Here is a 22792-nt window from a genome sequence, read left to right on the forward strand (position 1 = left end):
CTGTACACTAATTAAATTCTCTAGTTTGTAACTCCACCTCTTCTTCATTTTTAATGCAGTCATAGCTTAACTTAATCTATCATTTATAAAGCAGAGGTTTAATGAAATAACGGATCCATTCTACCATTATGTGAATGTTTCCTGTTTTTAATTTACAGCAATCAATACAAAACATAAATGCTTTAAACCTTGAATCTTGAGACACAATTTAATAACCCAATTTATTATCTTGCAAATTTCTTAGTGAAATAAGGAAAACATAATCTGCCACTGCCAAATTTGATAATACTGATTCATTAGTCACAATAGATGAAATTAGAATTTATTATGTTTATCTTTGAAGAAAAAGTATGTTCATGTTACAAATGAGTAAGCAATGGTTCTCTTATTGCCTGTATGAAACTGAAACTTCCTTATCATAGCTAGAACTCAAGAGACAGTTAATTTGCTGTGCTCTTTTCACATTATAAAAATATTAAGCTTTCGTTAATATGTTCATTTTAACATTTTTAACAAGTCATAGTGCAATGACCTGCCAATATTATGAATATAGAGAACAGCCAAGAATGAATTTGATTAAGGAGGACTCCACTAGTAAATTATAAACTAGACTTACAAATTAAAGCTATATTATAGAGAAACTAAAACATAATTATAACATCGCAGTTAAGGGTGAAATCAGCTTAAGCATTTGGATTGTGTATTCATCTAATTGAATACTTCCTGTGGTGATAATTTTTCCTTTTGTACTTAGGTTCTCTTAGACCATAAAACGAGTAGATAATCAATGCCATTTAAAGTCAATTGCCCTTTTATGCTTTATTTCATTTACAATCTAAGGCATTATTTTAATGAACTCAAATCTTTAAGTATATATTTAATTTAAATATGAAATATAAAATTGGAGATAGATATAAGTTAATTATTGAAATCACCACTTTGTAAAGACAATGAAAATGCTACCTGGCGGTGGCAAAGGAGGTTAAGATGGCCAGAGAGAACCTAAATAACTTGTGTAGTGTGGCTGCGTCAAATAATCAACACAATGTACTGAATTCAGATAACTCTTGTACCTCCATATTCTGAAAGTTAAAAATTAAAAAGATTAAAAAAAGATAACTGTTCCTCAAGTTTCTCCAGTAATTTCAGATTAAAGACGTCAAAAAAAATAATAATAATAAGTCCTCATGCTCACCATGCAGAGTAGGGAGCCAGAGGCAGTAGAGATGGAAATCACCATTGCAGAACACCTACTTAATGCAGACACTAGGCTGGGTGCTTCCCATGCATTATCTCCTTGAAGGAGATCTCCTGATAACGTTCCTCTGAGTTAGTTTTATCTCCCAGTTTTTTTCAAATTTCAGAATATTATGCGGGTACAAATGTTTTGGTTACAGGAATTGCTTTTGTACAGTTTGATTCAAAGTTATAAGTGTGCCCATCACCAAGATACTACACATTGTACCCACTGGGTATGATTTCACCCATCCCTTCCTCCCCACTCCCACCTGTTTGATTACCACTGAGTTTTACTTCCATATGTGCACATAAGTGCTGATCAATTAGATCCAATTTTATAGTGAGTACATATGGTGTTTGTTTTTCCATTCTTGTGATACTTCACTTACAAGAATGGTCTCCAGTTCCATCCAGTTTGTTACAAAAGTTATTAATTCATTTTCTTAATGGCTGAGTAGTACGCCATGGTATACATATACCACATTTTATTAATCCACTTATGAGTTGATGGGCACTTGGGTTGATTCCACATCTATGCAACTGTGAATTGTGCTGCAATAATCATTCAAGTATATTTTTGATAAAATGGTTTTTTACCTTTGGTTAAATACCCAGTGGTGGGATTGCTGGACCCCCTACTAGAATGGAAGGTCTACTTTTAGTTCTTTGATGAATCTCCACACTATTTTCCATAGAGGCTGTACTAGATTGCAGCCCCATCAACAGTGTACAAGTGTTCCCTTCTCTCCACATCCACACCAGTATCTGTTGTTTTGAAACTTTTTGATAAAAGCCATTCTCACTGAAGTTAGCTGACATCTCACTGTAGTTTCGATTTGCATTTCCCTGATAATTGGAGATATTGAGCATTTTTTTACATATTTTTTGGCCATTAGTTTATCTTCTTTTGAAAAGCTTCTATTCATGTCTTTTGCCCACTTTTAATGGGGTTGTTTGATCTTTTCTTGATGATTTTCTTGAATTCTTTGTAGATTCTTGCTATTAGCCCTCTATTAGAAGTATAACATACAAATATTTTCTCCCATTCCGCAGGTTGTCTATTCACTCTACTGATTGTTTCCTTGGCTGTGCAGAAATTTTTTAAGTGAGGGAAGTTTCCCTCAATTTTTCCTTCAAATAGGTTTTCCAATCCTTGTGTGTTTTCTTCTTCACCCTCAGGGATGCCTATAATTCTTATGTTAGGCCTGTTTACATAATAGCATATTTTTTAGGCTTTATTCATTCCTCTTATTTCTCTACATCTTTGATTGGTTTGTTCAATTCAAAGATGTTGTTCTCAAGCTCTGAGATTCTTTCTTCTGCCTGATCTAGTCTATTTTTAAAACTTTCCTCTGTGCTTTGTATTTCCTTAAATGCATTATACATTTCCAGATGTTCTATTTGGTTTTTTTTTCAATAATTTTATTTTTTTAGTGAATTTTTCATTCATTTCATGCATTGTTTCTGTGGTTTCTTTGTGTTCGGTTTCCATTTTCTCTTGTATTTCATTGAGCTTCCTTGTAATCTGTATTTGGAATTCTTTAGCAGTCATTTCAATATCTTTGTTTGGGTTAGTATCCATCTGTAAGGAGTTATTGTTTTCCTTTGGGGGGGGTCCTTTCGCTCTGATTTCTCATATTTCTGGAGTTCTTTCACTGATTCCTTCTCATCTGGCCTCTCAATCGAGATCTGGGAGTACTAGGCGGGCTTGCAGTTATGTCTCTGGTTCCCTGAAGATCAATGTCTGACTGTGGCAGGGAGAGGAATACCGGTCCTGAGTTGCTTATGGGGTGTTCAAGCAGGTTTGTTGAATCTCTTGGGTTGCCTCTGACCTGCTGTCTTCATCTCCTCTCAGCAGTGTAAATTGGGTTTGGTCCCCCAGATTAATCTCTGAGATGACAGGTGGTACTTGTGAGTCAAATGTTTGTTTGACTTGGAAGGCACTATGCTGAGCTATAGAGTTGTTCCCCCTGTTATCGGTTGATGTTTATGTGGAAGAGCCACCTGCCAAGATGTTCTTTTGTGCCCATGGTAAACTCTGGTTCCCCAAGTGGAGCACATGAGTGCCACAAGCTTTAGGAGGGACCCTGTAGCTCCCAGGAGGTTTCTTTCTTTCTTTTTTTTTTTTATTTCATCTTATTATGGGGGATACAGAATTTCAGGTTACATACGTTGCCCATATACCGCCTGTCCCCCCAAGTCAAAGCTCCAGGCGTGTCCATTCCCCAGACAGTGCGCGTTGCACCCATCATGTAGGTATATATCCATCCCTTCCCCACCCCCGCCTCCCCGAGTCAGCACCTTCAAGCGTGACCATTCCCCAAACGGTGCGCGATGCACTCATTATGTAGGCATACACCCATCCCCTCCCCCCACCCCCCATCCCCCACCTCAGTCTGATATCCGATTGGTATCGTTCCCAGATGTGTATTTAGGTGATGTTCAGGGAAACCAATTTTCTGGAGAGTACATGTGATGCTTGTTTTTCCATTCTTGGGATACTTCACTTAATATAATGGGTTCCAACTCTCTCCAGGAGAACCAAAGAGATGTCGTATCTTCATTATTTCTTATAGCTGAGTAATATTCCATGGTATACATATACCACAGTTTACTAATCCAATCATGAATTGATGGGCATTTGGGTTGTTTCTACATCTTTGCAATTGTGAATTGTGCTGCTATAAACATTCGGGTACATGTGTCTTTGTTATAGAATGACCTTTGTTCCTTTGGGTAGATGCCCAATAATGGGATTGCTGGATCGAATGTTAGGTCTACTTGAATCTGTTTAAGATATCTCCATAATGCTTTCCACAGAGGTTGCACTAGTTTGCAGTCCCACCAGCAGTGTATGAGTGTTCCTGTCTCTCCACATCCATGCCAACATGTGTTGTTTTGGGATTTTTTTGATAAAGGCCATTCTCATTGGGGTTAAGTGATATCTCGTTGTGGTTTTGATTTGCATTTCCCTGATGATTAGGGATGTTGAGCATTTTTTCATGTTTGTTAGCCATTCTTATATCTTCTTTTGAGAAATTTCTATTCATGTCATTTGCCCACTTTTTGATAGGGTTGTTTGATTTTTTCTTGCTGATTTTCCTGAGTTCTAAATAGATTCTTGTTATCAGTCCTTTATCTGATGTGTAGTATGCAAAAATTTTTTCCCATTCTGTAGGTAGTCTGTTTATTCTTGTGACTGTTTCTTTGGCTGTGCAGAAGCTTTTTAATGTAATCATGTCCCATTCATTTATTTTTGTTGCTGCTGTGATTGCCTTAGGGGTCTTCTTCATAAATTCTTTGCCTAGGCCAATGTCTGTAAGAGTCTTTCCTACATTTTCTTCTAGAATTCTAATTGTTTCACACCTAAGGTTTAAGTCTATTATCCACCGTGATTTGATTTTTGTGAGAGGTGAAAGCTGTGGGTCCTGTTTCAGTCTTCTACATGTGGCTAACCAATTTTCCCAGCACCACTTATTGAATAGGGATTCTTGTCCCCAGAGTATGTTCTTGCCTGCTTTGTCAAAATTAACTCTCACTTTTTGCTGATGATATGATGTTATATCTGGAAAACCCCCAGGATTCAACCATGAGACTCCTGGAATTGATTAACGCATATAGCAAAGTCTCAGGCTACAAAATCAATATATACAAATCAGAGGCATTTATATATGCCAATAACAGTCAATTGGAAAACCAAATTAAAGACTCAATACCCTTCAAAATAGCAACAAGAAAATAAAATATCTAGGAATATACCTAACTAAAGAGGTAAAGGACCTCTATAAGGAAAACTATGAAACACTGAGAAAAGAAATAGCAGAACTTGCAAATAGGTGGAAAACTATACCATGCTCGTGGATCGGAAGAATCAACATTGTTAAAATGTCTATACTACCCAAAGTGATCTACAGATTCAATGCAATCCCTACTAAACTACCAGCATCATTTTTCACAGACGTAGAGAAAATAATTATACACTTTGTATGGAATCAGAGAAGACCCCGTATAGCAAAAGCAATTTTAAACAATAAAAAAAAAATGGGAGGTATTAATTTGCCAGACTTCAAACTATACTACAAGGCTGTGGTTCTTAAAACAGCCTGGTACTGGCACAAGTGCAGGGACACAGACCAGTGGAACACAACAGAAAATACAAATATAAAACCATCCTTATATAGACACCAGGAGGTTTCTTGATCTCTATTCCCACTGAGGTCAAAGGAGGAGCAAAGCAGATTGTGGCTGGATTGCAAGAGCCTAAAAGGCTTTGTAAAGCCTCTCTGGGGCTCAGAAGTTGCTTTTCTAGCCACCAGGGGGAACCACTGGCATAAGGTTCAGGACAAGCTCTCCAAACCAGGAAGGCTGTTCCCAAGGGAGGAGCCTAAATGCTGGAGTGCTGGAACTCCACAACACACTCCTGTCAGATCAGTCCATGTGAGTTCCCTCACCACCTGACTCCAGCTTTCATACTTCCCCCCGAATCCATGTGTCTGACCCACCAGGGCGTGTTTCCGTAAAATGCTGGCTGGCAGAGAGTTCTCTAGCTGTGCACCCCTGTTCCACCACAAGTCCCCAAAGGGAGAGCAGTGGGCCCCTCTATCTGCATGGACCTTAGCCAGAGGCACTGTCTCCCTGGAAAGAAGCAACCACTTGTGAATTTCTTGGCTCAAGCTTCAATCCCTATTGTAATGAGTGGGGGAGGGGCCACAGCTCCTGTTCAGCCTGAGTTCCTCAGGTATTTTGTTACCAAAGAACCGGGAGCTAGGCTATTTCTCTCCAAATGCCACATCCCTACCCAATATGGCAGTTTTCCAGTGGGGGAGGTGGGTGCCTTCACAGATCCCCATTCCTTAGCACCCCACCGCACTCAAAAGGTAATTTTTGTAAGGACATTTTGGGTAATAGAGAAACAACATGAAATTGTGTTGCCATATTGCACTAGAACCCCAGAAAACCAGAACTGGTTTAGCAGCCAGTGGAGCCAGGCTTCCACTATTTTCAGAGTTGAAGCTTTGGGGAGTGCAGTACGTGATCACATGTGGGGATCTTCACTCAAGAAGTCTGCCAGTACCATGACTCTGCTACTCTCATTTCTGATTTTTCTTCCAAGCATCTCTTTTCATTGTCAACTACCTTCTTCTCTTTCAACTCTGTTTATCTCCTAGCTCTGTTTATACTTTATTTTAATATATTCTTAATTTTGGATCATCTACTACAGCTGTATCAAAACTTGTAGACTTTCAATGTCTGTTTTCCCTGTCAACTGTCAGATTTTCAGAATTTCACAGTCAAGTTCCAGAGAGTGAATCTAAATTTTCTTATTGTGGAAAATTTGTCTCATTAGGTTGCCTCAACAAGGGTCTATAGGAGGAGAGGTTTAATCCCAGAATGACTTGTGAATGTGGCACAATGATTAATTTCAGACCCATGATTAATTTAGTACGTATCTTTTTTCTCAATTATTAAATCTTTATGACTCCAACTTTGCATAGTACCTGACGTATATTAAATGTTCAATACATATTTACTAAATTAAAATGAAACTTAAAAAATAATAAAAGTAAATGGAGCAAGAAAGAAAAGAATGAGATAAAATACTTTAGGTTAAAAGAATTAAGTATTTACCCTATTTTTCCTATACTTACTATATATCAGGACAACCAAGTAAGTAACCCTAGTTAATGAAGGAAAGTTTCTTCTTTACAAACAAGTCTAACTAATAAGTGTTGAAGGAATGCTAACATTATAAAACCACTATTTTGCAGTCCTTAATGAAATAATGAATTCTGAAATGATCATAAATAAATGAAACCATTAGAGGAAAGGCTAATGAAGGAACTTTTTAATGAAGAGATCAAGCTGTCAGCACTGATCAATCTTAGCATCACCACAGGAGAACAACCAGACTTAATGTGCCACCTAATGTGATGTAGTATGAAGTACACAGAGCCACCTGTGCTCTAAAAAAAAAAAAAAAAAGAAAAGAAACTGAAAGTTACCCTCCAGACTAGGAGAGTACTGAATATGGAGGTGAGAGTTAAATAATACCTCAAGGAGGCAAATAGAATAATCTAGAAAGAGGGGTATTCTAAGGGACAATGAACAGAGCTTCTTTAAGTCAATGACATGAATAAAAGAAAAGAGGAAGGGCTGAACTGAATGAAAGAGACTTTTTTTTTTTTTTTTTTGGGAGACAGAGTCTCACTCTGTTGCCTGGGCTAGAGTGCCATGGCATCAGACTAGCTCACAGCAACCTCAAACTCCTGGGCTCAAGCAATCCTCCTGCCTCAGCCTCCCGAGTAGCTGGGACTACAGGCATGTGCCATCATGCCCGGCTAATTTTTTTTGTATATATTTTTAGTTGTCCATATAATTTCTTTTTATTTTTAGTAGAGATGGGGTCTCGCTCTTGCTCAGGCTGGTCTTGAACTCCTGAGCTCAAACGATCCACCCACCTCAGCCTCCCAGAGTGCTAGGATTATAGGTGTGAACCACCACGCAGGGCCAACACTTATGACATATAATAACCATATGTATTGTCTGCACATTTTTTGGATCCTGATTGAAACAAAGCAATGTAAAAAGGCATTTTTAAGGAAATCAGGAGCATTTAATTAAGAAGTAGGGATTACACAATACCAAGGCATTACTGTTCATGTTATTAGTTGTGATACGGCATTGTGATGTGCAAAAATTAGCCATGATTTTTGCAGATAAATACTGAAGTAAAGAGGGATGAAATGACATGATGTCCGAGAATTGTTTAATACAATTTAGCAAAATAAAATGAAAAGAGTACAGATGAAAATATGACAAAATTTTGATAATTGTTGAATTTGAGCAGTGAACATGAGGCTCTATTGTACAGTCTTTGTACTTCTCAGTATGATGAACACTTTCATAACAATTTCTTAAATACAAAAATAATTTAGGGAATCTATAGCACAAGCAAAGAAATCAATACCTTTAATACTTTGAACACAATTATTTCCCAAACAGAAAGAACAAGATACAAATCCCTGATCAAAGTAGCTTAAACCCAATCTTCTGTATTGCAGTAAATGAAATGTACTATCTTTTAAAACATACAATTTGAAAATAACATTCTTGCTCATCACATAGCCTTGAGGTGAAAAATAAAGGCATATTTTATCTTTGCAAATAGAATAGACAATTTTTTCAATTGGTCCATTTTCTACTCAATGTTTTCTGACACTCTCTGCTATATAGTCTTAATGCAGAGATAAATAAATTGATATTTAACTATATGTATACTTTTGGAAAAATCTAAAAGAAATTGCATATAATATTAATAATACAATGCATGCAAACAAACAGAATAACAGAATGGCTGAAACTTATATTTTGCTTGTATTTTGGTTAGCATTGCAAAAACAAAGTAATGTAAACTAATAAGAGCTTAAATAAAATGAGAGTAAAATTTTATCCATATTAAAAATAATTGAGGTTTCTTACTTTTAGGCACATGTAGTGAACCTTCCCTATATTCTGTATTTAATTGGTGTCAGTCTAAAGGACTCTCATGTCTAAATACACAATTGTCTACTGCATATAATACTTGGAAGTCACACAGGTTACCAAGTCTCTATATATCCAAATATAAGTCACTATGTACTTCCTTAAATTGATACTTCTAGCTGTATTTCTTATCTCAATTAATGGTGACCCTATAAATATAGTATTTCCATTGTCTCTACTTTCTTCCTTAATACCCTACTTAATACTGTTGGTCAAAAAGATCTTTTGATTTATCACCTTAAATATATCACAAATCTGACCTTAACTCTCTATTGTCTTAAACAAGGCTCTCCTATCATCTCACTGGATCACTACTATAGACACTTAACAGTTATCTCCATTAATAGAGGAAAAGCAGTAACAAAGGAATGAGAAGAAATAAATTTAATTTAAAACCAAAAACAATTCAGAAGTTTAATAAAACCAAAAGCTGTTTCTTTTTAAAGACCCATAAAATTCATAATTGTTCAGCTAGTTGGATGGGAAAAAAAGAAGACCTAAAATATTAATATTAAGAAGAGAGAAAAAAATCACTTCAGATTTAATAGACATTAAAAGAATAATAAAAGAATGGCAGGAGCAACTATATGACAAAAAATCTGACCACTTAGATTATGTGGAAAAATTCCTTGAAAGACACAAACTACAAAAACTTAATCAAGACCTAACAGGTAACCTGGATAACCCCATATCTAATAAAGAAATTAAATTTTTAGTTTAAAAACTTTCTACAAAGAAAACTCCAGGCCAAATGATTTTTTTTCTGATAAATTCTACCAAACACTTAAGAAAGAAAAAGCCCAATTCTACAAATACTCTTACAGAAAATCAAACTGGAGGAAATTCTTTCCCTCATTTTATAAAGCCATCATTATACTGATATAAAAACTTGAAAAAGACATTACAAGAAGATATAAGAATGGCTAACAAACGTATGAAAAAATGTTCAACATCTCTAATCATCAGGGAAATGCAAATCAAAACCACAATGAGATATCACTTAACTCCAGTGAGAATGGCCTTTATCAAAAAGTCCCGAAACAACACATGTTGGCGTAGATGCAGAGAGAAGGAACACTCATACACTGCTGGTGGGACTGTAAACTAGTATAGCCCCTGTGGAAAGCGATATGGAGATACCTTAAACAGATTCAAGTAGACCTAACATTCGATCCAGCAATCCCATTATTGGGCATCTACCCAGAAGAACAAAAGTCATTCTATAAAAAAGACACCTGCACCCGAATGTTTATAGCAGCACAATTCACAATTGCAAAGATGTGGAAACAACCCAAATGCCCATCAATTCATGAATGGATTAGTAAACTGTGGTATATGTATACCATGGAGTACTACTCAGCTATAAGAAATAATGGTGATATGGCATCTCTTTGGTTCTCCTGGAGAGAGTTGGAACCCATTCTATTAAGTGAAGTATCCCAAGAATGGAAAAATTAAGCACTACATGTACTCCCCAGCAAATTGGTTTCCCTGATCATCACCTAAGTGCACATTTGGGAATAACACCAATTGGGTATCGGACAGAGATGGGGCCTGGGGGCAGGGGATGGGTGTATACCTACTTGATGAGTGTAGTGTGTACTGTCTAGGGAATGGACACGCTTGAAGTTCTGATTCGGGGGGATGGGGGTGGGGGGCGGGGATGGGTGTATACCTACATGATGAGTGTGATGTGCACTGTCTAGGGAATGGACACACTTGAAGCTCAGACTCGGGGGGATGGGGGGACATGGATAATATATATAACCTGAACTTTTGTACCCCCACAATAAGCTGAAATAAAAATAAAATAAACTACACTCTGTCATCCCTTAAAAAAAAAAAAAAAGACATTACAAGAAAAGAAAATCATAGACCAATATCTTCATAAACACAGAGGTAAAAACCATTAATAAAATTTTATCAAATAAAATCTAATAATATATACAAAGGATTATACATCAAGACCATGTGGAAATTATCCCAGGAATGAAAGGTTGATTTAAAGACTAAAATTCAATAAGTACAATTCATAATAATAATAGACTTGAAAAGAAAAATTATATGATGTCCTTAATATAAGTAGAAAGGATATTTGACAAAATCTAACACCCATTCATGATAAAAACTCTCAGAATAATAGGAATAGAACAGAACTTCCTCTATGAAAATATTTCAGTTAACATCATATTTAATGATGAAAGACTCTATGCTTTCTCCATAAGATTAAGAATAAGGCAAGGATGTCTACTGTTACCAGTTTTAGTCAACACTGTACTGGAGATTATAGCCAGAGCAATAAGGCAAGAAAAATAAAAGACATCCTGACTGGAGAGTAAGGAGTAAAGCTATCTTTACTTTAGACAAGAATATCATGTGTTTAAATAATCCTAAGGAATCTATAAAACAGAACTAAATTTAGAAAGGCTGAAGATATAAAAGGAATATATTTAAAAAGTTATCTATATGCTACCAACAAACAATTGGAAATTAGAATATAAATACCATATATGATGGCAATAAAAATACTTAGAAACAAATTTGAAAAATATGTGCAAAATCTGTTCACTAAAAATGACAAATATTACTTTGAGAAATTAAAGAGGAGTTTAATAAATGAAGACATATAGCATTTCATGAATTACAAGATTCAATATTATCTTGTTTTTATTTCTTCCCAAATTTATTTATATATTTAATGTAACCTCAATCAAAAGTCAAGCAGATATTTTTCTTGTAGAGATCAACAAACTGATTCAAAATTTAAATGGAATTGCAAAGGAGTTAGAATAGCCAGATAACTTTTAAAAATATAAAGAGAGTTGACACACTTATACTATAATATTTCAAGGTATACTATAAAACTACAGTAACTAAGAAGTGTGGTACTGATATAAGGATAGATATATAGATAAATGAACAAAATTAGACTCATATATATAGTGAATTGATTTTTGACAAAGGTGCCAGAGCAATTCAATGAAAAATTTTTTCAACAGGTAGAGCTGAATAAATTAGACAACTGTATGCAAACAAACCCAAAGAAACTTAAACTCTATTACCACATCGTATGTGAAAATTTACTTGAAATGAATTATAGACATCAGTGTAAGTCATCTAGAAGATAAATGTGGTGTTGCAAGTTGACTGTCGGTGTTGCAAAGATTTCTTAAATAGGATAAAGAAGTACAAACTATAAAAGAAAATAATCAATAAATTGGACTACTACATCAAAATTTAAAAAAAAAACCCAATAACTTTGTTGTTCAAAACACACTAGTAAGAAAAAAGAAAAGAAAATTACAAATTAGGAGGAAATATTGCAGCATTTATTTCTGATGGCAGATATTTACCTATAATATATAAAGTACTATTATGATTCAATAATAAGATAAACATTCCAACTTGGAAATGGGAAAAGGATTTGAACAAAAACTTCACCAAAAAAGATGTATTAATTAAAAATATGCATATAAAAATATGATCAGTTTCATTAGGATTCAGGAAAGTGCAAATTAAAACCATAGTGAGATACTACTGTACACCTAATAGGATTGCTAAAATTAAAAAAGTAATCATCATACCAAGTGTTGACAAGGTCCAGCCACTTTGGAAAGCAATTTGACAGTTCTTAGAAATACTAAACATATACTTACCACATGATCCAAGAGAAATGAAATAATATGTCTATACAAAACTTATAAACATTCATAGCAACATAGTCTTGGAAAAAATTCAAATTTTCACTAACAGATAAATGTATAAATATATTGTGGTATAGCCATGCAATGGAATATTGCTCAGAAATAGAAAGAAACACACAATAACATGGACTAATTTAAAAATATTTGTAATGAATGAAAGAAGCCAGAAAAAAAGAGTATATATGTGATTACATTTACATGTAATGATAAAGTTTCCACTAATTTATAGTATCAAAAGCAGATCAGTGGTTTCTTGAGGATGTGATGGATTTCAAAAGGCACGTGGAAGCTTACTGGGGTGATGGATATCTTAACTATCTTGATTATAATAACAGTTTTGTGGCTAGATACATATGCCAAAATTAATAGAATTATACACATTAAATATGTGCAATTTTATTGTATTCAATTATACTTCAATAAATAGAGAAGTATACCTAAATCTAAAACTACTCCGCTTAATGGTTTTCAGTTTCAATGAAATATTGTAATTTCTACAAGCACCTAGAAAGCTACTTCATAAAAAAGAATTTTAAAATTTGGGAAAATATTGCTCAAAGGAAATACTCCAGTCCATTAATGAATCAACAGCATAGGAATAGAAAGAAAAGACACTGGCTACATATAGTTTAACCTTAATGTATTTGTTCATTCAATAAAATATATGCCTGGATATATACTAGTAAACAAAACAGAAGATATTTTTCCCTAAAGTTTATATTCTACAATTATTACAATGATTTCTCAAAGTCATGATAATGATAAGAACTTCATTCAGTAAATTCTTTGTATCAGTAATCCTAGATTACACTGAAAGATTTTAAAATGTTCTATATTTTTATATCATTCATTCATTGCCATTGACTGCAAAATAAAACCCAAACTTGTTTTAACTTTACATGTCCTTCAAAGTTGGTCTGTGCCCTCAAATGTTAGTGTACATAAGGCACACAAGTGATCTTGTATTGAATCGTGGACTTCTGTGTCAACTTCAGGATTTCTGACTCCACAGATTTGAGATGGGGCTCAGAATCTGCAAATCCAACTATAAATCCAAACATGTGATCCTGACTCTACTGGTTGTAAAACACTGTGCTAACCTAAGTAACCATGGAAGTGACTAATGAAGCCTAAATGTGATGGCACATTATGTAAATAAAGAAACAGATGTGAACAAAAATCTCACCAAATTATACAAATGCAACAATGGCCACCACAACCACATCTCAACCTCCAGATGAATTCACTTAAATCAATTTTTAAAATAATTGAGAAACTAAATTGGATGATCTTCATTAAGCAATAAAGCTTAAGAACATCCTTAAAATCTGACCAAACACAATCATAAAACAGACATTCCAAACAGAGGGAGAAGTTCAGTATTTTAGGGCTAAGATTTCAGACAAAAGGTGACTCTAAACTCTGACATTAAAAACAAAATTATAAGTAATCACAGCATCAACAAAAATAAATAAATGGGACTTGATCAAATTAAAAAGCTTCTGCACAGCCAAAGAAACTATCGCTAGTATGAATAGACACCATACAGAATGGGAGAAAATATTTGCATGCTACATATCCATATACAGAACTAAGGAAAATCAGCAAGCAATAATCAAACAACTTCATTAAAAAGTGGGCAAAGGACATAAACAGAAACTTTTCAAAAGAAAATAGACTAATGGCCAAAAAACATATGAAAAAATGATCAACATCTCTAATCATCAGGGAAATGTAAATCAAAACCACAATGAGCTATCACTTAACTCCAGTGAGAAAGACTTTTATCAAAAAGTCCCAAAACAACAAATGTTGGTGTGGATGCGGAGAGAGAGGAACGCTCATACACCACTGGTGGGACTGCAAACTAGTACAACCTCTGTGGAAAGTAGTATGGAGATACCACAAAGAATTAAAAGTAGAACTACCATTTGATCCAGCAATCCCACTACTGGGCATCTACCCAAAGGAAGAAAAGACATTCTATAAAAAAGACATCTGCACTCAAATGTTTATAGCAGCACAATTCACAATTGTAAAGATGTAGAAACAACCTAAGTGTCCATCAATACATGAGTGGATTAACAAAATATGGTATATGTATGCTATGGAGTACTACTCAGCTGCAAAAAAAAAAATGGTGAACTAATACCTTTTGTAACAGCCTGGATGGAACTGGAGACCATCCTACTAAGTGAAGTTTCACAAGAATGGAAAAACAAACACCACATGTACTCACTATAAAATGGGTACTAATTGATCAACACTAATGTGCACATATGGGAAGTAACATTCATAGGGGGACAGGCAGGTGAGAGGGAGGGAGGAGAGGAAGGGTAAATCCACACCTAATGGGTATGGTGTGCGATGTCTGGGGGATGGACATGTTTGTCGGGTAGTGCAAAGGCAATTTATGTAACCAAAGCAATGTACCCCTGTAATACTCTGAAGTTAAAAAAAAAAATAAAAATAAAAAACTTAAAGAGCAGATGGGTGAATTCACACCTAACAGGTACAATACACACTATCTGGGTGAAGGACACACTCATAACTTTGACTCAAACTGTACAAAAGCAAATTATGTAACCAAAACGTGTATACTCCTGTAATATTCTGAAATTAAAGAAAAAAAGCAAAACAAAGACATTCCTCTCCTTTCTATGTGTCATTGATAATTTTTATACTTAGTAGGTTTAATTCAGTTCATAATTTTACATTTATTTTTGCCATAACTAAATGTATTTACTCTAGTTCCTTTACTACAATTACAAAAGTCAATGAAAATCTTTGTGTATTTTTTGTGGCACATGATTAAAAATAAATCTGGGAAATTTTCATTTATTCTATGATTTCATAATGTATCTTTTACTGGCCATAGCCTGATTTAAGTTACTTGGCAATTGTAATGAATGTCTTTGATTTAAAACAAAATCCCTCCAAATGACTTAATTTGCATTTCTTAGCAGATGTTTGTTTTCATTCAACAATCTTATCAAATGGCCTATCCCAGCCCAAGGACACAGTCTAGAAAAAAGCTGTTGGTCTCCCAATCTTCAGGAAACACACTCTGTCCTCAAGAAAGATCCAAACAGTGAGTGGGAAAACAAATCTATTCCACAAAGCTGTCAGAGACCTGAGAAGGACTTCCCAGGAGCCACGATGAGATGAGGACATGTTGTGGATTAGGAGAGAAGATCTCCTAGTCTTAACAGAAGAGAATAAAAGAGCAAAGTCTGTATGGATGGTGATCAGGGGACACTAAGGCATCAGGAAGAAAGGGGGGTGTGTATAAGGATTAGGTTTTTGGGGAAAGGAGAAGAAAGTGAAAAGGCAAATGATGCTACGATGGTTGCATATCAAAAATAGGACCACTTTCTCCACAATTAGGAGGAATTAGGGGCAGGCGAAATGGGCAGTCAAGAGGCAGGAAAGGGGAAAAACTTAAATACTTAAACTGAAATCTTCTGTTATTGGAATTTTAATTGGACTCAACATAAACTTTCACCCTGTCTAGACCAGTAGAGAAAATAGGAATAAAACCAGTTCTCCATAGAGAGTCTGAATCGACTTCATCATTTTACTTCATGGGCCGTCTATTTCTGGTATCCTTGCTGCCCACATCATTTTAGATCTTACCAACATGTCAAGATACCCTCCTCATGCACCAGATTGTGAGTGCCTGGCTGGCAGTCTGCTGTTACTTTGTTTGCATGGCCTTCAACATGTAGGTGTGAAATAAAACCTAAATGTGCAACATTAAATTTGAATTGGATCTTGGAAATTAGCAATATGTCTTTATTTTACATGGGAGAAAACTGAGATGCAGAGAAATTAGATAATTTTCTCATGGTCTCATAACTAGTGAGATTTTAATAAAATGATGATTTTACAGACTCTTCTAGAACAGTCATGAATTTTAAGCCATCTACCTTGTCTTGGAGGCATAAACTTTAGGTTGCAATTTGTGAAAATGGACTTGTTCTATTAAATGTTGCATTAAATTTGTTAAACCAATATGCACAACTATTTTAAAAGAAGATTTTTTTGACAAATATTTATTATTTAAAAGCCATAATAGAATGTGTTTAACACTAGCTCTTCAAAATTCTTTTTAGTTTTGCAGGGTGTGCACAATTATTCTTTTGAAATAATGGAACCAAACGAAAGAGAGAACTTTTTACATCACATAAAAATCAAATCTTGGGAAATATTTGACTCCATATCTAAAGAATCATACTCTATGGGGCTCAAAGTAATAACTAATAGTATCACTGAAGTGATATTTACTGATAAAAGTAGAAAAATATTCTGTTTTCTACAGCTTAATTTTGGAAACGTTTGTCATTGTCATCAGAGTGTAAGCTATGCTTAAAATATTTTTTTAAGTTTAGTGGAATAAAATCCATTTATTTCCAAAACAATGTACTTACTGATTCAGCACAGGTGTGTAGGCAGTTTTGTCCTCATCAATAATAGTGACCATCAGTGTAATAAGTTGAGGCCAAAAGTCCAAATTCTTGGTAGTTGGTCCCTGATCTTCCCGAGGAATGTCCTGTCTCTTACTCTGCTCACGAGTTCACACAACATGCAAAAGAAAAGGTTAAATGGGATGACTTTAGTTAGATGTCACTGTCAAACAGGAGGATCAAAGAAAAGTGATTATGGAAAAACCTGTAGATCATGTGAGCCAAAGCTATCAAATTCAGGTTTCCTTTCTTCATTGAATGGCATCCCATAGGATAAACTTACAGCGGCCAGGCTTATATTTCTAATCACTCTTATTTTTCTTTTCTTCCTTGGTTTAACTTCTATCACTCTTTGATTTTTATTTTTTTTTTTTAGTTTTAGACTGGAAGTTTCTTCTTCCTCTATTGCTATTCATGACCTTAGGAATTATTATTGTAGACATTATTCCTTTAATAAGGGTTCTTCCAAGAATAAAGATTGAAGATTTGTATGTACAAAGGTGTGTGTGTGTGTGTGTGTGTGTGTGTGTGTTTTAACTCCTCAAATATTTTGTCAAAATTCACATTGGTAGGCAGTGTGCAGAACTCAAAGTGGCCTGGTTAGAATATTAGCACAGTTAAATTCTACAGTATATATATGCTACATTAATGGCCTTGAACTCTCCTATCCTGCCCATAAATTTATCTAGTTAACTAAAGTTTTGTAAGTCAACCTTTTTCTCTTTTTCCCTTCATTTAAATTATCTTTGAATCTTTCTCAATTTACCACACTGCTTGGATTCTTCAACTCTCACCTCTCGAAAGCAGAAAGTGACATGGGATGATATAAATTTGCTTTGAGGTTAACGGAGTACAAGAACACTCTTTTGTGTTTCACATATAAATTTCATTCTCAACATATGCAATCCTTCCCAACAGATAATTTATTCTGGTTATTTATTTTGGTAGGAATTCTTCTTAGAGCACTTCTGTTACATTTACTTTTTAAAATTAGGCAAAAAAAAAATACATTCAGATATAGTTTTCATTCAAGTAAACAAATAAGTGGGAAACATATGGCTTCTTTGACAACTTTTGCTAAATCATTTACAAGCTTATATGTCCAGAATATCTGAAAACTTCAATTTGTGGTTCAGGAAACATAAAGACTCTGATGTAAAATGTGTATTAGATTTCATTTGGCCCAATCTATTGCTACATCCAATTGTCACGTCTTCTGCTGTGACCAGATCAGCCACTCTCTGCTGAATTGTATATGCATAGCTTCCAGTGCTGATTATGACATGGAACCATGGATAACTCATTTGTATGAGTTATCTTATTATTATTCTCACTTAAGTTCAAAGACAGTCCATAGTGAATCCACTTACTATGAGAGATCTCCACATGTAGATTACTATAATGTACTTTTAAGGACATGTATTTCCCTAGGGTGCTGGCAAGAGCTGTTGGTTTACCTTTATGCTCAAAATGCAACAGATGTTAAAACTGGCAGAGCTAAATTAAAACGGTCAAAAAGTTAGTGACTGATAAATAACTTCAGATAGCCAGAATAAATTATAAGCCATCTCCAAAGGATCTTAAAAACCTTGTATATCTGATCCCTGAGAACCACTTGAAACTCCTTGACAAGCTTCCTCCTTCAATTCCTGAGGTATATAAAGGTAAATGAAGGTATGTATATTAGTGGATCTTTAGGAAGAAAAAGGCAAGAATACAGGCTTGCAAATATCAAGCTTTGCCAACATTTAAGTTAAATTTTTAATTGAAATTTTTATTTATCTTATGAATAGGGCTTTATTGTGGTCACAATAATGTAATTATTTATGCATTATATTAAGCTCAATACATTTCTAAAGTATCTAGAAATCTGGAGAAGCTGGTGAGTTGTGAAGGTTATAAATAGAAGTAGTTATGGCCACAGTCAACTATATTAGAATACTGTCATCAATCACTATGATGTGTACATAGCCAAATCACATGACTTACATATTTTAAGCAATGTGATTAAGTGAAAGGAAATGATTATAGATGATATATTTAACATCACGTCCACTTATCAACATCTGCAAAGAGTGATATGAAAAGGAGGAGACACAGAAGTATTCAATATGCATTAATTCCCAGGAGCCTTAGCTGACACAAATTGTATTTACATCATTCTTTTTCATGACACCAGAGGATTATTGAAGGTCCCATTTTTTTCCATCAAATTTTGTAAGTTGCAGCAGAATAAAGCAAACTGGATGTTGATCATTAAGTTTTTACATAGCACACAACAGTATCATAAACTAGGATTCTCCCACTTTAAGAGTGTATTATAATAGGCTGTATGCTTAAAAGAATGGGGTACAATCAGGTGTATTATAATATTTACTTGATTTCTTAAGTATTAAATTTTTCTAAGTAACACTTTATTAATATATTAATAATTACATTTAGACCATGGGAGCGAGAGTCAAGAACAGAGATTAGGTGAAGGGCTCTAGATCTGAGGTCTCAAATAGACCAAGGGAGCTACGGTATCTATGAACAGAACTTACAGAATTTGTGTACTTAAGTGTGTTTATAAATAGGTGACTCCTACAATGTGCATAGTGATATGGCTTTAGTTCAAAGCCACATAAGCAATGATTAAAGGTCTTGGAAACAAGGTTTATTGATACTAAGAACTTGAAAAATAGGTCAGGGTGGATATAAAGACATGAAAAACAAAAATGATATAGAGATGAGCATTAGTATTTGAAAAGAAATCAGCTTTAAAATATGATAAAAATGTGGCAAGATAGATTAATATTAAACAATTAACTAGGTAGCTCTTATATAATGTATTTGTAACTTCCTCTAACTCTGAACTGGTTGTTTACCTACTCATAATTCTGAGATAAGGAAATCTTAGCCCTAGCAATTTATAGGTTAGAAAAATGGGAACTGTGTCATTGGTTTTAGAAGCATTGAGTCTCTGCCAGATGCTAACAATGGTGACTGATATCCCTCATGATAAAAACTCTCAAAAAATTAGGTATAGAATAAATGTACATCAACACAATATAGGCCACATATGACAGACCCACAGCTAATATCATACTCAATGGGGAAAAGTTGAAAGCTCTACCCCTAAGATCTGAATCAAGACAAGAATGCTCATTTTCACCACTTCTATCCAACATAGTACTAGAAGTCCTAGCCAATGCACTTAGGCAAGAGAAAGAAATATTAATAAAAGGCATCCTACTGGGAAAGGAAGAAGCTAAATTGTCCCTATTCAGATGACGTGGTCTTCTATATAGAAATCCCTAAAAAAAAACAAAAACAAAAAAAAAAACAAGTGAATAAATTTGGTAGTTGCAGGATACGAAATCAGCATACAAAAATCAGGAGCATTTCTATACACTAATAAGAAACTATCTGAAAAAGAAATCAAGAAATCAATCCCATTTATAATAGATACAAAGAAAGTAATTAGGAATAAATTTAACCAAAAAGATGAAAAATATCTAAACTAAAAACTACAAAACAATGATGAAAGAAATTGAAGAAGATACAAATAAAGGAAAAGATATTCCATGTTCAATGGATTGGAAGGATTAATATTGTTAAAATGTCTATACTATAAAAAGCAATCTAGTGATTCAATGAAATCCCTATCAAAATACCAATGAAATTCATCATATTTTTTTAGGGAAAATAATCCTAAAATTTGTATGGGACCACCATAGATCTTGAATAGCCAAGGCAATCTTGACCAAGAAGAATAAAGCTGGAGGCATCATACTACCTGACCTCAAAATAGACTACAAAGCTATGGAAACAAAAACAGCATGGTGCTGGCATAAAAGCAGATACATACATCAATAGAACAGAAAAGAGAACCCAAAAATAAATCCATGCATATATAGTGAACCAATTTTTGATAAAAGTGCCATGAACACACAATGGGGAAAGAACAGTCTCTTCAATAAATGATATTGGGAAACTAGATATTCATACGCAGAAGAATAAAATTATATATTTATCTTGCACTATGTACAAAATCAACTCAAAATGGATTAAAGGCTTAAGTGTAAGACTAGAAACTATAAAACCATTAGAAGAAAACATACGGGAAAATATCCATGACATTAGACTGGGAAAAGATTTTTTTGGATTTGATCTCAAAAGCACAGACAATAAAACCAAAAATAGACAAATGAAATTACATCAAACTAAAAAGTCTTTGAACAACAAAGAAATCAAGGGAGTGAAGAGACAATGTATAGAATGGAAGAAAATATTTGCAATCTATACATTTGATAAGAGGTTAATGTCTAAAAGATGTAGGAAATTGAAACAACTCAATAGCATGAAAACAAACAACCTGACTGAAAAATTGGCAAAGAACCTGAATAGACATTTCTCAAAGGGTGATACATGCATGGCCAAAAGATATATGAAAAAATGTTCAACATCACTTATCATCAGGGAAATAAAATTAAAACCAAAATGAGATATCACCTTACACCTGTTAGAATGACTAGTATCAAAAAAAGGAAAGATAACAAGTGTTAGTGAGAATATGGAGAAAGGGAATCCTTGTATGCAAACTTTTGGTAAAAATGTAAATTAATACAGCCATTATGGAAAACAGTATTTATCTATGTATCTCCCTCATAAAATTAAAAATAGAACTAAATATGATCCATCAATCCCACTTCTGGGTATATATATCCAAAGGAAATGAAATCAATATGACAAAAAGATAACTACACTCCCATGTTAATTGAAGCATTATTCACAATAGACAAGATATGGAACCAAATATGTGTCCATTAATGGATGAATGGACAAAAAATGTGGTATATATACACAGTAGAATATTATTCAGCCATAAAAAGAAAGGAAATCCTGCCATTTGCAGCAAGACGGATTAACCTGGAGGACATTGTTAGGTAAAATAAGACAGGCACAGAAAGATAAATATCATAGTCTATGTCATAGAAGTTGAGAGTAGAATGGTGGTTACCAGGGAAGGAATATTTGGCATCAGGGGAGAGGTTGGAGACTTTTTGGTCAAAGGATACAAATTTCAATTAGATAGAAGGGAAAAATTCAAGTGATCTATTGTACAACATATTGCCTACAGTTAACAATATATTGTATTCTTGAAAAATCCTAAGAGAGTGGATATAAATTATTTTTCGCCACAAAAATAACTATGTGAGGTGATTGATACACCAATTAGCTAGAGAGAATCATTCCACAAAGTATATATTATTCAAAACATTAGTTGTACATGATAATAAATACAATTGTATCTGTTAATTTAAAAACTCATACCAAAAGTGTCTTGGGAAAATGTGAATTGTAACTTATACAGCCAATGTAAAATAAACATAGTGAAGAGTGAAGTTTGGGATTATATTCAAAACTGATATTGACCCGTGTTTTTCTAAGTCTTGTCCATGGATCATCTACATCAAAATCATGTAGGTTGCTTGTCAGATATAGTTTATTTTAGAGCATCTGTTGTAGATCTACTAAATCAGGATAATTGAAAATATGACCCGGAAATCTGGACTGTCTTCATGTTCATAGGAAGAGTATACTACTAACTTGTAATTAAGTCAGGTAAAAATAGGTATCATTTTTTAGGAAGAAGAGTGATATAGTTTACTCCTGGATGCCAGTATCGGTCCATGGGTTTGATAAATTTTACGTTCGGTCACAATAACCAAAGCCTTGTGTTTCACTTCTGACACGTTTTCAACTACACACAGGTCCCTGATTTTAAGAGGAGGTGGAAGACTTTACTAGATATTTATGTGGTATTCCTTTCAGCTCTTGACAGACTTCAATGCTAGA

At 34.2% G+C, this 22792-nt stretch overlaps 1 protein-coding gene across 2 annotated transcripts in view; it reads right to left on the bottom strand.

Moving 5' to 3' along the window:
• The window catches only part of UNC13C (unc-13 homolog C), a 562886-nt gene that overhangs the window by 177760 nt on the left and 362334 nt on the right, over nucleotides 1-22792 (bottom strand). For both annotated transcript variants that reach the window (XM_069459636.1, XM_069459628.1), the window contains one exon: nucleotides 16916-17049. In XM_069459636.1, coding sequence (XP_069315737.1) covers nucleotides 16916-17049 — 134 coding nt within the window. The remainder of the gene's footprint in view (nucleotides 1-16915; nucleotides 17050-22792) is intronic.

Source organism: Eulemur rufifrons, chromosome 2 (genome assembly GCF_041146395.1).
Source record: "Eulemur rufifrons isolate Redbay chromosome 2, OSU_ERuf_1, whole genome shotgun sequence".
Taxonomy (NCBI): domain Eukaryota; kingdom Metazoa; phylum Chordata; class Mammalia; order Primates; family Lemuridae; genus Eulemur; species Eulemur rufifrons.